The following is a 15,469-nucleotide window of genomic DNA, read 5'->3' on the forward strand; positions in this document are numbered from 1 at the left end:
GCCTTATATGGTTTAATCATTTTAAACTTTTTGCTGCTATGTTGGGAGTATAGAGAGATACACTCCTGTACAATGTATCTTAACATAGGGGTTAGATTTCAAGTCACTTTAAAAGTTTTGAAATTGTACAGGATTAGACTTATTCTTGCAAATAAGTGTAGTTCCATTCTACATGCATTTAGTTTAGGTAAACTTAACTTTCTGTGACTGGACATGTTGTTTTTTTTTAAAAGCAAAGAAGAGTACACATACTTTTGCGGGGCGGGGCCAGTACTGGGGTTTGAACTCAGGGCCTTGTGCTTACTAGGCAGGTGTTCTACCACTTGAGCCACTCTGCCAGCAAGAAGAGGGTACATAAAATTGGCAGTTCTATCCAGTGTGTAGGACCCCCATCTGAGAAAGAGATGGCCAGGCATGATGGCATTTGTGTAGCTTATCCTAGTTTTGTGCACTGATCTTCATGTGAGCACCTTGATGTAAGTATTATGATTTTGGTGAAGGTAGTGTTTTCCTATAAATAATAAAGATCTGTTTTTTTCTGTGTTTTCAAGGGTAGTTTTGACTTTTTTTTGCTTTAAGCCTGATTTCAGAATCTCATTCCTGTTTGCACACTTCCCTTCATATGTGTCTGTTTTCCTGTACTTCATTATGTGTGTGTAAAGGTATAATGCAGTTAGTTTTATTGTGATTCTGTATGTATATTTAAACACTTTGATTTATCCTGATAGTTACTTGGTTGGTGGAGATTAGGAGGTTCGTAGTTTGAGACCAACATAGGCAAAAAGTTCGTAAGTCCCCCATCTCAACCAGTAAAAGCTGGGCATGGTGGTGTGTGCCTTTCATCGCAGCTACTCGGGAAGTGTAAATAGGATCGTGGTCCAGGCTGGCCTGGGGATAAATGTGAGACCCGATTGGTAAAAATAACAAAAGCACAAAGGACTGGGGATGTAGTTCAAATGGTAGAGTGCCTGTCTAACAAGCACAAGGCCCTGAATTCAAACCCCAGTACTGCCCCCATCCCCAAAAGTATGTATACTCTTTCTTTGCTCTTAAAAAAAAAATCACATCCAGACACAAAATTTGAATTTATCTAAACTAAGTGCATGTAGAATGGAACTACACTTATTTGCAAGAATAATTCTAATCATGTACAATTTCAAAACTTAAAAGTGACTTGAAATCTAACCCCTATGTTAAGATACATTGTACAGGAGTGTATCTCTCTATACTCCCAACATAGCAGCAAAAAGTTTAAAATGATTAAACCATATAAGGCAGGGATGAATACTAAGTGGCCCTTGCAGGGTGGAAGAGGAACATGAACAGTGCAATAGGGAATTCATAATACAACTATTGCCTCGTGGTAAGTTGGAGAAGTAAGTAATACGGCTCCCATCCATACAGCAGGTTTATCTTTAGCTGATTTACTGTAAAGCTCATTAACTAAACAAACAAACAAAAAGATGTATCCTGATAAAATTTTATCCTGTGAGAGGCACACAGAAATAGACTACACACGGGAACAAAATACATACATTGTTGTTGTTTATTAGCATTACAGATAGCATTTGTGCTTTCTCCCTCCAAGTTCAAGTACTTGATTTAATTTCATAGTGATACATAATGCCTGTATTCGTTCTTATGTATTACTTGTTTCCATTTTGTAATAGCAGATGTGTCTTACACGTAAATTATTCTGATAACATAGTGACCCTCATTTCAGTCTCTGCCCCTAGAGGATGTAAAGCTTGATAGAGCTGATTGTCAATTTCAGTTTTCGTTCTGTCCCCTGGAAGAAACGTTTCTCTCCAGCAGAACCTAAGAGTCACGGGAGCAAGAAGTAAAATATTTACAAATGTGCGTGACAAACACACTTCTAGGAAGACCCTATTTTCTCCTCTGTGACTTGGTTCTTAAACCTGTAATTAGTAGAGTGACAGTGCCATAGATATCCTTCGAAATAACACCATCTTACACTGTAACTGGCATTTTGATGAATACTTTCACTGTCCTATACGTTCACCAGTGAATCCCATAATCACTTTATTGCTTAACTTGTTTATTTTTCACTTCTGTGAAGTAATTTCCTTGGCCAGAACTTGTATTGGTAAAACTATTGGATAGATACGGCAAATCAATTTCCATTGAGACTAAATTGTTACTGCTTCTGTGATAAGACAAGGTGAATGTGCAATTCAGATATTTGGTGTCCTGAGAATGTGTTTCTCCATCTCACCCCAGTGTGCAAGGTTAGTTTTGCCTTGATATCCAGTCCAGGTGTTTACAGTAGCACACCTGCCTAGTCGTGACTACAGTACATTATTACTATGACAATGATGCAGTAGTAAAGAGTGGTAGTGTTAGAGTTTGATCAATATAAATGTTTTCACTTGCCAGTATGGCATTCGAATAAAGATGAAAGACACAGACCAGATGAAAAATAGAATTTATAGTAGAACAAAGGACAGAATGGGTAGTGAACTGTTTTAAATAACTTGATTATGTTATATATTATTTGAATTATAAAGAACATTAAAGAACTCATTCTTTAATGTTCTCTACAATTTCATTTTCACCTCTTTTCATCTTATTTCACAATGTAAATCTTTTTTTTCCTCTTGATGATATGACCCATTTCTCTGATGTTTTTCCCTGGTTCTATTTCATCCATTTTTTTCCTCCTTATTGAATAGTTTCTATCCAGAAATAATGTAGCATCCATGGTTAAATTCGTTTAAGAGTCCTAGAGTTCAGAATCTCCTTTGTTTAGATGATGGGAGATTAAAAATATGACAATTTCTGAGTGACCGGTAAGTGATTTTTTTAAGTATTTTCAATAGAATAAAATTATGTTCCCCAAGAATCTTACTTCCATTTGTATACTGTCTTTTACTTCTGTTAGGTTGAAACTCCATTGGAAGAAGCTATTAAATTTTTAACACCGTTGAAGAACTTGGTGAAGAACAAGATAGAAACTCATCTTTTTGCCTTTGAGATTTACTTTAGGAAAGGTAGGCAATTAGGGTATAGTGGCCCTACTAAAGCTGATTGTTGTACTTCTTAGGTATAGTCACCTACCTCTGATGAGTCACCAATGTAGGATTTTTTTTGGCTGGGAGACAAGGGGGCAAACATCAATTCAGCTTCCTCACAGAAGCACCTGCTAGACACAGAATGTTGTAGGAAAATACAGTGATGTGATTACATCTCCTTGGGCACAAAAATCAATAACAGATGTACAGATAGACCTAGATATATGTAGGATTCAGGTCAGACATGTTGTTTATCATGTATGTGGTTCAGGGAAAGAGCTAATGATTTTGCGGATAAAATTTGTTACCATACACAAGCTTAGGATGGTGTCTGGCACTTAGTAAGCATCAGATAATTGTGGCATTATGAGCAGTTGTTATAAAGAGAAGATGTTATCTTTGGGCTGGATCTAGAAAAGTGGCTCGTGTTTCTGAAGGAAAAGATAACATAGCATTAAGAAAACACAAGAGTGTATAAATAATGTTGGTATTGTCTGTATTGCCTAGAGCCAAGAGGGTCTTGGTTTTCAGGTTTAGAATGCTCAGAATATCTATAGTAGATAGTAAGATTTTATGCTACTGAATTGATGCAACCCAAGTGGTTCACTTTTTCAAAAAAAAAAAAGTGTTAAAGTAAAGAGAAACTGATTATTTGTAAAACCAGACAGAAGGTTGTTATTTCAAAAGTAATTATTGAGAAACTGGACATGTCTGAAGTTCTAGCTACTTAGAGTGCTGAGGCAAGAGGTTTGCTTCAAGCCTAGGAGTTTTAGATTAGCCTGGGCAATACAGTGAGACTGTTACCTTACAAAAGAAAAAAGAGAGAGTGAGAAAAAGTTGCTGTATAGAGAGCACCTGGCAAGTTTGAGGCCCTGAGTTAAAACCCCAGTACCACCAAAAAAACCCCAACTTACTAGAGATTGAACTTTTTATTACCATAGGTATATGATGTAGAAATGGTACGATAGAAACATATCCAAAGATAACAGATTATCTCTTGGTAGACTTTTGAGTTATTAAAGTACACTTTACCATATTTTCTATTTTCCACAATTATTATAACTTAGAAAATAAGTTTGACAGATAGTTCTGTAACATTTAATGCAACCCCACATTTAAACACTATTTTTAGAAGCCAGGCACTAGTGGCTCACTCCTGTAATCCTAGCTACTAAGGAGGCAGAGATCAGGTGGATCTTGATCTGAAGCCATTCTGGGCAAATATTTTCAAGATCCTATCAAAAAAATCCATCACAAAAAGGGCTGGTGGAATTGCTTAAAGTGTAGGTCCTGAGTTCAAACCCTAGCACTGCAAAAATAAAAAACATACTCTCTAGCTAGGTGATAGAATGTTCTTATAATCCCAGCTGTTTGGTAAGTAGAGGTAGGAGGATGGCAAATTCGAGGCCATCTTGTGCTGCATAGTGAGATTCCCATCTCAAAGATAGATAGATAGATGATGGATAGATAGATAATGTTTGGGTGAAGTTGTTTTGCTTCAAGTGGGGGAAGTACGAGTTAAAACTCATTAAATTGATGTTTTGGCTGTATTGTGATCTTGAAGGGGCTCAGCACTGAGAATCCCCTATAGTAGTTGTCAATTGGATAATGACAAAGAGCATGGCAGTTTTTTTAGCTTTCTGAATGTTGGGGCAAAGGCAAAGGAATTGTCAGAAGAATGTGGCCTTTTCTACTTTGCTATTTGGAGAATGGTACCAAGTTTGGGACATTATAAAGAAACTTGGAAGCTGGGCATGGTGGTACATGCCTGTAATCCCATCACTTCAAAAGTTGAGGCCAAAGGATCATGGTTTTAAAAACAAAAAAGAGTTGGAGTACAGTTTTCCATTTAACAGATGGAAACACTGCTGAAGGTTGGGAAAGGCAGATAGTGGGAATTAGAAAATGACTGCAAACATAACCTGGGTGAAAACACTTACAAGTGTTAGGTTAGTAGGACAGCCTAGAAGGGGAACCATTTCACCTGGTTCACAAAATAAGGAAGGAGACGCTTTCAAGCATGCACAGTAAACTTTTCTCAGTAACAGGAAAGGAAGTTAGAAGCTGGTTGCTGGAGAGGATCACGGTTCCAAACGAGACAAATAGTTCACAGTGCCCTATCAAAAACACCCATCACAAAAATGGGCTGGTGAAGTGGCTCAAGGTGTACACCCTGAATTCAAACCCCAGTACCGCCAAAAATAAAAATAAAAAAAGGAAATTAGAAAATGAAATGGCTTTGCATTTTGTTATTTGAAATGTTATGTGAAGGATACTAGCTAGCTAGGCATGGTGGTATTCCCAGCTCTAGAGGATTATGGTTGGAGTCCCACTTGGGCCAAAAGTTAACAAGACCCCCATCACAACTAATAAGCCAAGTATAAGGGTGTAATTCTGTAATCCCACTGTAATCCCAACTATGTGGGAGACATAGGTAGGAGGATCATATTTTAGTCTAGCCTGGGCAATGCAAGAGTCTATCTAGAACAAAGTAAAAATGTCTAGGGGTGTGCCTAAAGTGTAGATTGCCTGCCTAGCCAGTGTAAGGTCCTGAGTTCAAACACCAGCACCTCAAAAGAAAGAGAGACAGACAGACAGACACTAGCTAATTGGAAGAAAATTGTTTGCTTCAAGTATATATTGCACTCAGATGTGACTGAGTCTAAATTCACTTTTTCTGTTTGTTAGGTCCTACCCTCCAAGGGAAGCCAACTTATTTTTCCAAATTATCAAAACATATCTTTTTCTTTTATAGAGAAGTTTCTTTTGATGCTGCAATCAGTGAAGAGAGCGTTTGCTATTGATTCTGGTCACCCCTGGCTTCATGAGTGCATGATCCGGCTCTTCAGTACTGGTATATTGCTTCCCATGACTGATCATAGCAGTTGATAGCAGCATAAGTGACCTGTGCAAACTTCTCATGAGCTTGTTCGTTTTAAAGCTGTTACATTATCAAAGTAGTTGAAGGAAAACCAGGGCTCCTTTTGGTGAAGGTCTTTAAGGCCATAAATGTTCTTTGATTTTGACTGAATTGTTCAGTCTGGGTATTTGAGAGTTATCTTTGGCTCTGTTTCTAAAAGTTAATGTAAGTTGAAGTTTATATAAGTACTCTACTAAATTGTTTTAAAATTGAAGAATTGCTTTGAAAGTGACTAGTTTTCTTATTTATCTGTCTTGTAGATCTCAATTTGCCAGAGTTAGGTTGGCTTAGCACAATTTTTAAGGGTCATAAAATTCTTTAAAACACTTACCTCTGCTTTTTAAGTATTTTGACAGTTAGATCAACACTAATTTTAATTTGAAGTAGAACCATGGAATTTTAGAGCTCAAGTACAATATTTTTTTTCTGGTTATCTTTCATTTTATAATTGAGAAATTTGGGATCCTAGGAGGTTAAACTAGGAGTAGACTAGGGCAGGGTCTTAAAAAAAAATAAAAAGAAAGAAAGAAGAAAAGATTAGACTGCTTACTGTAGTTAACCTAAATAAATACTGAGCAGTGAAAGAGGGATTCAAGCCAAGGTCATCATATTGTCCTTTCTGTTGCAAAGTAAACATATGAAATGCTTATAACCAGAAGTGTTTTAGGTGTTAGGTATCTCAGGGGTAGGGCAATGGGGCAGGAATATTTGAATGGACATAGTTACACTTGTGTTTTAGCTGCAACTTACCACATAAATGACAGTATGGAATTTTTAATTGTGGCATAGTGCTCAAAAAGTTGTGGATTTTAGAGCATTTCAGATTCCAGTTTTTGGGTTAGGGATGATCAGCCTGTATTCAGAACTTTAAATTTAGAGTAAAGTATTCCTGAAGTCAGCCGGTATTATTACTTTTGCTTTAATTTTTTTTAAGTCACTGAGGAAGAAATATAACCATAACAGAATAATTATGGAATTGGGGAATATTAATATCATCTTGATGGCTCCATGTATTATATAAAGATGATGAAATTAAACCAGACATCCCAGTCACTTTTTTAAAATGTTAAATTTGTATTTGGGAGTATACCTCAGTGGTGGAGTACATGCTTAGAATTTGCCAGGCCCTGAGTTTGAAACCCAGGAATCCACCCCCACAAAAAAAAAAAAATCCTAAATTCATTTTGACTTCCAAGCAGAGGTAAAGCCTTATTTAAATTACATTTATGTTTGTCAAAAAAAAAAAAAATCCTGTTTTAGAAACTGAATCATAGAACTGTTTTTCTCCATTTTTAGTAAAAATGTGACTATGTTATAGAAGATGGAAAAGTTCCTTTATTTAGAGAAAATCAAAGTTTGTTTCTTTTTTTAGTCTTTTTGAGTATTAAGAAACTTTGAAATCATGAGCCAGAAAATTAAGGCTAGAAATGATAGTTTTCATTAATGGCTTTAATAATTAAACTAGAAGACCTGTGTCAATAATTATTTAGAATTATTGAGTGTCTATACTGACTGCACCTCACTCTAGGTGTTTGACTGAAATTAGTGTCACAGAGAATTTACAACATCTTTATTTTTACTTAGTATAGGCAATGAAAGTATGCCCTGATTATTTGAGGGGTGGACGTACACCATGTCTTTAAATGGCCTTTAATATGTTGGATAGTCCACTTATCATTACTTTTGTTGAGAATAGATTTGTACTATAAAGAAAAGCATTTGTGAAATGATACAGAATATAGGAGCGTCTTTATTAGGCCCCAAGAATTTGTAGATCATTAATTTAGAAGCACATTTTTAGGAGTACATTTGCCAGGTAAGTATTGCTCTAGCCCTTACACATGCACAGACCCTTCTGCGGAGTGAAGAGGAAAATGCAGCTTGTTTTATCGGTTTTAAAAACTCTTCTAAGTGACTGTACATTTCAGCAAGGTTAATGGATGCTCCAGGTCTCTTGAATATGTCATAGTATATTCAAGAGAATATACTATGTTTGTAATTAATGTGTACCATACAGTCATTTATCATACAAGACTATCTTCCTCCCTTTTTCTTTTTCTGTTTTTCTTTTCTTTTTTTTAACTACGAGGTTGATTTGTTGTCTTTTTCAAGTTTTTCACTGTTAGTTATAGGGCCTAAAGCATTTTAAATCATATTTTTGGCAAGTACTAAGTAAAAGATAGGAGTTTATTATTCAGTGTATCTTAAAGTCCATTACATGTTCATATTCTCATACATGACTTTAAAATCAGCACTGTGTGGTTGCCCGAATCACAAGTGAATCTTAAATCTTTTTCTTTTAGTTTGTGCAACCCCAGTTTTCTTTATCTGCTAATGACATTTTTCGTCTGCATTTTGTGTCTCTTCCCCAAACCTTCTTTAATACTTTAAGTATTATTTAAATAATTATTAATTCATTATTATGTAATAATTACTAAGTTACTAAATTATTTATTAATTAGGCCTGGCTTAATATTCTCATTCATTTTGCCATTTTTTTAGTACTAATCATTTAGTAGATTGTGCTAAAGCCTAGTAGTGAGAGCATATTAATCCCACACAAAATACTGAGTATTTTCTACCCAAATTGTTAATAGCACCAGCTAGCCTGGGAACCTAGGGAACGCCTTTCCTAAGAATCAGCCTTTTTCAAAGTGACTTATAACCATTGGTGATTTAATTCTAACTGCTGATAAGCTGTTAGCAGGAACTAAACGTTATTGCAAAGGAACCAAATCAAAAACCCTTCATCGGTGATGTTCCTTGATTCATGAGACTTATTACCCTACATGGAAGGTAAATAAGTCATCTGAGAGTTTTACTTTCCTGAAACCTCTTTAGTTTTATCACTTTCAAAGAATCTTTAGATATTTTTATGTCCACTAGTCTTTAGCAACAATAAGCCATGTATTCTGTGACATTTAAAGTTGTTCCTTTTCTTAAAGATACAAGTAAAATTTCATTACTTAAAATTTCAGGGGAGATTTCAAGTGTTACTTTTTTTCGTTCATTTTCTTCTTGATTGTTTATTTTTCCCCCTTAGGGACAGGGGGGTAATTGATACCTTCATGGAAATTACAGGTTCCATGACCTCAGACTTTTTGTGAAGTTAGTATGTGAGGAAATGGTTTTACAAACAGCTATTTAGTGAAGTTGGGACTTTGGTATATAGAAATTTTCTTTTTTAATTTTCTGGAGTTTTTTTAAAGCATTTTGACTTTTCTGGGGAGATTATTTAATCTGCGGAAAATAAGTTAATGAATATAATGAAAATCATAAAGTCATCCTACCACCACCTACCCACAGTAATGCAAACTGTCCAGTTACTCTGCCATCAACATATAAAGTATCCCAGAAGCAGTTCAGGCATAGCAACTGGGCCATGGAAATAACTACCTTATAGAAGATCTGTAACTTTTGAGATTATGCTCATTGCAATTGACCATAATCTATTTTAGCAACTTGTCTTTCTGTTCTCTCTACTCCTACTTCTCCCTGGAAGACAATATGGAAAAATTATCAGAATGAAGTTGAAATCATAACCGTAATGGAGGTTAAACTAAATTGTTTAGCTAGAACCTCACTTATTTAGCTATGCCATTCTGTATACTAATACAATAAATGCTGTTTAACCCACAAAGTGTGTATCAGTGAATTATTCGATTAATAATTATGCATAGAATATTTCATTTGGTGTTTACTACTCAGATGTTTACACTTAGGGCAATGACTCATTAATAGGATAATGAAGTCAAGTATTAGTGGGTCATTACTACCATGTGAAAACTTCACATAGAAATTGATCCATGTAGAAAATACCAGAATGTGTATCTGTTATACAGTTAGCATTTTTACATAGTAGCTTTTCCTTATTGCTGTCCTTCTAGGCTACCTGTCACCATATTTTATAGATCAAGAAATTGGTTCAGGTCTGTCTGGCTCCAAAACTCCACACTGTCTCTGTATACCAAACTAGCAAGAACTTGTACTCTTGTAGGGGTCTACTAGCAAGGGATTGGAGTCTACTTTTTCATCTCCAAATCCCAAGACCTACAAGTGTGATGACTGCAGAGTATGCATTGCAGAAAAGTGGTTTGGTGGTCCTCTGGAGTTTATTATAAAGTGAATAGCTCAGTTTAATAGTTCCTGAATGGTAAAGGTCAGTGAAGCCAAACATACTTTTATTTTTGTTGTAATTGATAAAGGTACCTTACTTGGGTATAAAAGATGGAGAGGATGAGCTGTGACGTTATTTATTCTTTAGGTTCAGGGAGACAGCCCTAGGGGCTTAGAAGGCTGTGGAACTACATTTAAATTTTTTTTGTAGTTTCTGTGCCTATGTAGAAACAAATTATCTGTCAGTGAAATTCTTACAGTGCATTTAAAGTATTCATTATATTGTTCTGCTGATACATACTATTTAAATTTATGTAAGTAAGCTCTTCTTTAACTGTTACCAGTAGGAGTTATTTAGTCTTTGTGTACAATTGCTGTGTTTCATTGCCTTCATCAAGTAGATAATGTAATTACTACAAACTTTATCAGAGTATCTAACTTCTAAGAGAGTTTGTTTCTAATTTATTCAGCAGTGTGTGAAAGTAAAGATTTACCTGAAACAGTTAGAACAGTATTAAAACAAGAAATGAATCGTCTTTTTGGAGCAACAAATCCAAAGAATTTTAATGAAACTTTTCTCAAAAGGAATTCTGATTCATTGCCACACAGATTATCAGGTAATCACTCTATTTGATCTTTCTGTTAGCCTTCTAAATCAATCTTAGTATTTTAATGGATCAAAGACCAGGTAAAAAGCACATTTTTAGCTCAGGTATATTTAAATATGTTTTACATACACTGGAGGTGGAGCTTGCTTTCTTCTTACCCTTCCATCGTGCTGTAAAATTAACTCCATGTGACCATCACCTTCCATTTCTTATGCTTATGTAGATATCAGACTTGACAATGCTGAATACCTAAGACCATCTGTCTCAGTTTAGGAGAAGTGTGATCATGGTCTGTGCTCATGAGCCAAAGTGGTCTGGCTCATGCGACCACAGGAATAGTGCTTTAGTAGAGTGCTTTTTTTTTTTATTCATATGTGCATACAATGTTTGGGTCATTTCTTCCCCCTAGTGGAGTGCTTTTAAATACCTGGCTAAGAAGCCCAGCAGCTTTATGTGCCTTTGTGGGAAACCTGAGTAGTTTTGTGTTTCACCCGCCAAGGTTGGGGATTCCCTCTCAGCTCCCTCTCCACCTTGCGCTTAATGAAGTATTCCCCTCACCACCAAATCACTGTGTTTATTTTAGAAAGAAAACTTCCCATGGTCCCACACACAGACAAGTAGTGTCTCTTAACAGCTACTCACATTTTTCTAATACACTGCACTGTGCACATATACCTTGCATTTTTTATTTGAATGAGTAAAGGCTAAGATTTTAGCTTTACCTTAAAGTGAAACAAATTTCTTTCTTTCTTTTTTTTTTCTTTTCATTTAGCTGCCAAAATGGTATATTATTTAGAGTCTTCTAGTCAGAAACGAGCTATTGAGTTGGCAACGACGCTTGACGAATCCCTCACTAACAGAAACCTCCAGGTAAAGAGTTTATCATCTGTGAGCAAACCCAGCCTCATTTTCATTTTCCTCCAAGAGACATGAGTTTTTTTATTTATGCGTACTACTCTAAACCATTATGAATCCGTGTCAGAGACCTACCTTATTTTAAATTTATTTAGGATTGTTTGCATGTGCATACACATGTTTATACACACTATGCACACTAGGCAGCTTAGCCACTTAATAACTAGTTTCACATTTGTAACTTGGGATAACTTTTAAAGAAGTTGTTCCAGTACAGTTATATAGAGATTCCATAGTTATTTTTGGATTTCGATACATAATTGTGCAATTCTAAGCAAGTAATGATCTCGGTGAGGATTCTGACATGTAAGATGTATTTACAGGGGCCAAGTTAAAGACATTAAAGAAATGAATGTGTGGCAAAATATTGATTGTAATTTAAACTAAAAATAACAGCTACCTTGTGCTATAATATATTCATTTACTATCAAATGAATATATTAATGAAGGCAGTAGGTTTAAGAAAGAAAAATTGGATCTGTTATTTGCTTATTAACACAACTTTAAATTAGAATGTGGACTTAAAGTCTTTCCTCCTTACAAAGTCTGCAGGGTCTTATGTGTCTGGAAAGTAAGTAGTGCTTTCTTCTTACTTTCAAGAAAACAAGACATACAAGCCCACATGGGTCTGTTAAAGTGTAAGAAGCAGCTTTACATAGGGGTTGGTGGGAGAATCAGATTTTCATGAGCCTATTTTTTCTTGCTTATAATCACTTTGTGCTTGGGAAACTTTTCTGCTTAGCTATTGACATTCCTTGAGATTGCTCCTTAATTTGAATATAAAGTTAAAGATAGTGCTTGGTTTTGCTGGCTGGCCCTAAGCCTCTGAAACAGGTAAAAGGCTACATGCAGTACTGGGCATTGTGAGTGTTGACGTCTGTGTGCAGGGCCAGGACGAGGCTGATCAAGTCCCTGTATAGGGTAATGGACTTGCTCAAAATAGCTCTTTAAATACAACACCTTAAATAATTAATAAAACACCTTGTATACCTTGATTGCCTCACCTTAGCAGTGTCCCTGTGCATATATTTACCTCTGTTTATCCTTTTTTATAAGCCCTGCAATTCTAAAGAAATGTTAAAAAATTAGACTTTCAAGAACATTCTAATGGAATGTGTATGTAGAAGTAAATGTTTTTGTTTTCCTTAAATATGTCCATTTTTTTGTCTTACTTTGGAAATCTGTTCTGTTGCAATATCTCAGATTCATAGTTGAAACCCTTTTGACAAGTTATAACCTGACCTTTTTCTTTCTTTAGACTTGCATGGAGGTATTAGGAGCCTTGCGTGATGGTAGCCTAGGAGACTGTAAAGAAGCTGCTGAGGCTTATAGAGCAAATTGTCATAAGCTTTTCCCTTATGCTTTGGCTTTCATGCCTCCTGGATATGAAGAAGATATGAAGATCACAGTTAATGGAGATAGTTCTGCAGAAACCGAAGAACTGGCCAATGAAATTTGAACATCATTAAACAAGCAAATGGAATGACTTTGGACCATATCTAGTGTATAATATTTTTGTCACGCACCTGCTGCATTGCTCTAACTTACACAGAATGAGAAGAGTAAATGTTCTTGCCTTCAAATAGTGTTTTACGTTTTTTATCCTGCTGAAAAATATATATAAAATATCTAACATTACAGGATATAGGTTCAGTTTCTTAAAAAATTAAAAGCTGCTAAAATTGGGGGGTTAAAAAAAAAAAAGATACCTTATCCTACTCCTACCTTCCCATCCATGTTTTTAAACTAATTTATATAAAATCTGGAGGCTGTTATAGCTAACAAAGCAGGTGTGTGGCAGAAATATTAATTTAAATTGTCTTGTGAGATTTTACTCTATCTCAGACAGCATTAATGCTGTTTTAGCACTGGATTCTTTCACTGAGCACAAAGAGTTGTTGGGGCTTTAGCATCTGACTGATTTTGTTACGGGGTTGATTCTGACCATAGGAAGTATGCAATGTGAATCACTATTTACAGAGAAATCTACAACAGATGCTTGATGTTGTAGAAACTGGGACATATAGCTACCAAGCAGGATTATAAGAAACCTAGAAGGTGTTCAATACGCTTGTTGTGTTTCCAAAATTCACTGTACATGATCAGTTTGGTGTTCTTGTACCACAGTTTTTAACTGAAGGAACCAGTTGGAACAATCTCAATTTTAACTAAAACTTGAAGAACTTAAATAACAATGCAAACCTTTCAGCATTGTTTTGGCCAAACTTGTTAAAACTGTAATGCAAGAACCAAATGCACTGTGATGTGGCACCAACTAATTAGTAAGCGTGAATTTTTCACCCAAGAGTGAGAAAAAACAAGAAAATCTACCATGTCTTGAAGTTAAAGAGCAGAACTCCTGACTACCATTCTATGACTGATCAAGAGACTAATAGTTAAAAACCTCAGCAGGCCTTGTTCACGATATGCAGAAAAAAAGTGCTGCAGTTTAGATACCTCTGGAATTTTTCCACAGTGTCACAGGTTTGTAATACTTGAAGCCCTACATTTCTAAGAATATATTTCTTGCTCAGTTGTTTCAGGCAAGCCCAAGACTTTGTAATTTTTAAAGGGCCCAAGATTTTTTTTTTTTTTTCCAAATAACAGACCAGCTTCTTTTTCCTGCAGTTACAGATGTAATTTCTTTTTTGTTGTCAAACATAAGGTACCAAATATGATGCAATAAATTGTTTTGAAAAACAGTTGTGTGAATATTTCCACTAATCTGTGTTGGGCTTCTGTGAAAATACACAGGTGGAAACAGAGGTTGCACCAGAGGCACTGTAAAGCTGATACAGATGGGATCTTTTTGGAATGGGCTAAATGCTGGTGTCAGGGAAGTTCCATAGTGAAGCGGAATGCTGCTCCGAGTTAAGATTTCTTCAAGGGCTAGGATGGTGGCAGGTACTATGAATGTAATTCATAATCTGAAAGGAAAGCTAAAAACTGCTGTTTTGGTTGGGAAAATGAGCCTTAAACATGTCCAACCTGTACACTGAGAACTAGCCTCAGACTCAGTACTCTCATTTCATTTACAAGATCCGAGCACATAGGAAGAAATGAAATGAATCAAGTGTGTATAATTGAACTTTTTGTAGTACTTTCAGTTTCTAGAGTATATACTCTAAAGGAATTTTCAAAAGACGTGATCCTTTTATTCTTTCATAGTACGTGACCTGCATTCCCTATCCCAGTCTACAGGTTAGTGATGTAAAGAGCAGTACAGACCGAACTCCAGTGCTTTGCTTTCTTTTATTAACTGGCCCTGTCTCAGGAACATCTTAACAGATGGCAAAAAAGACAAACTTTTTTTCTACTTCTCCTGTGAGTGGCAACTGAGTTCTTATTACTAGGATAGAACACTAGTGCCACCTCTGCCACTGATGAGGTGTTTGGAGGAGGCACCAGCCATAAAGCAGGGGTGTATGTGTGACTTTTGTTTAAACTCTACTGTATATTCAAATGAAATCCATCTGTTTGTCTTGACAATGTTTAAATGATGTAGATTGTTTTAGAATGACTCTTCAGAAGTACTTAGAACTCTAAATGCAGATGCCACCATGAGGAGCTAACTTCCTAATATGTATATTGTATTCCAACCCAATTTTACTGGAACTATTGAATAAATCTTTTATTTTCTTTCAGGTTTACTTGATAGTGGATACATTGTGTGGTGTCAGAGGACCGTGACTGGGTTCATTTTATGTCCAGACATCACCCCTAAAACATTGTACTGTACTCTTGCTCCAAGTAGTATCACCTGGATCATCTCACATTTGCCTCCTTTATTCTATTATTTTCAAATGATACTGTGGGGGGAAAACAGGGTTAGAAAAACAAGTGGAAAAAATGCAGTGATGTTGTAATCTAAACAAGTG

At 35.8% G+C, this 15,469-nt stretch overlaps 1 protein-coding gene across 3 annotated transcripts in view; it reads left to right on the forward strand.

The window, feature by feature from the left end:
- The window catches only part of Naa15 (N-alpha-acetyltransferase 15, NatA auxiliary subunit), a 78,146-nt gene extending 62,677 nt beyond the window's left edge, over positions 1–15,469 (forward strand). For 2 of the 3 annotated variants that reach the window (XM_020171481.2, XM_074041186.1), the window contains 5 exons: positions 2,903–3,011; positions 5,788–5,886; positions 10,539–10,685; positions 11,449–11,546; positions 12,850–15,469. In XM_020171481.2, the coding sequence (XP_020027070.2) occupies positions 2,903–3,011; positions 5,788–5,886; positions 10,539–10,685; positions 11,449–11,546; positions 12,850–13,050 (654 nt within the window). In that variant the 3' untranslated portion in view covers positions 13,051–15,469. The remainder of the gene's footprint in view (positions 1–2,902; positions 3,012–5,787; positions 5,887–10,538; positions 10,686–11,448; positions 11,547–12,849) is intronic. The other variant, XM_020171482.2, reaches the window with a different exon arrangement.

Source organism: Castor canadensis, chromosome 9 (genome assembly GCF_047511655.1).
Source record: "Castor canadensis chromosome 9, mCasCan1.hap1v2, whole genome shotgun sequence".
NCBI classification, from domain to species: Eukaryota; Metazoa; Chordata; class Mammalia; order Rodentia; family Castoridae; genus Castor; species Castor canadensis.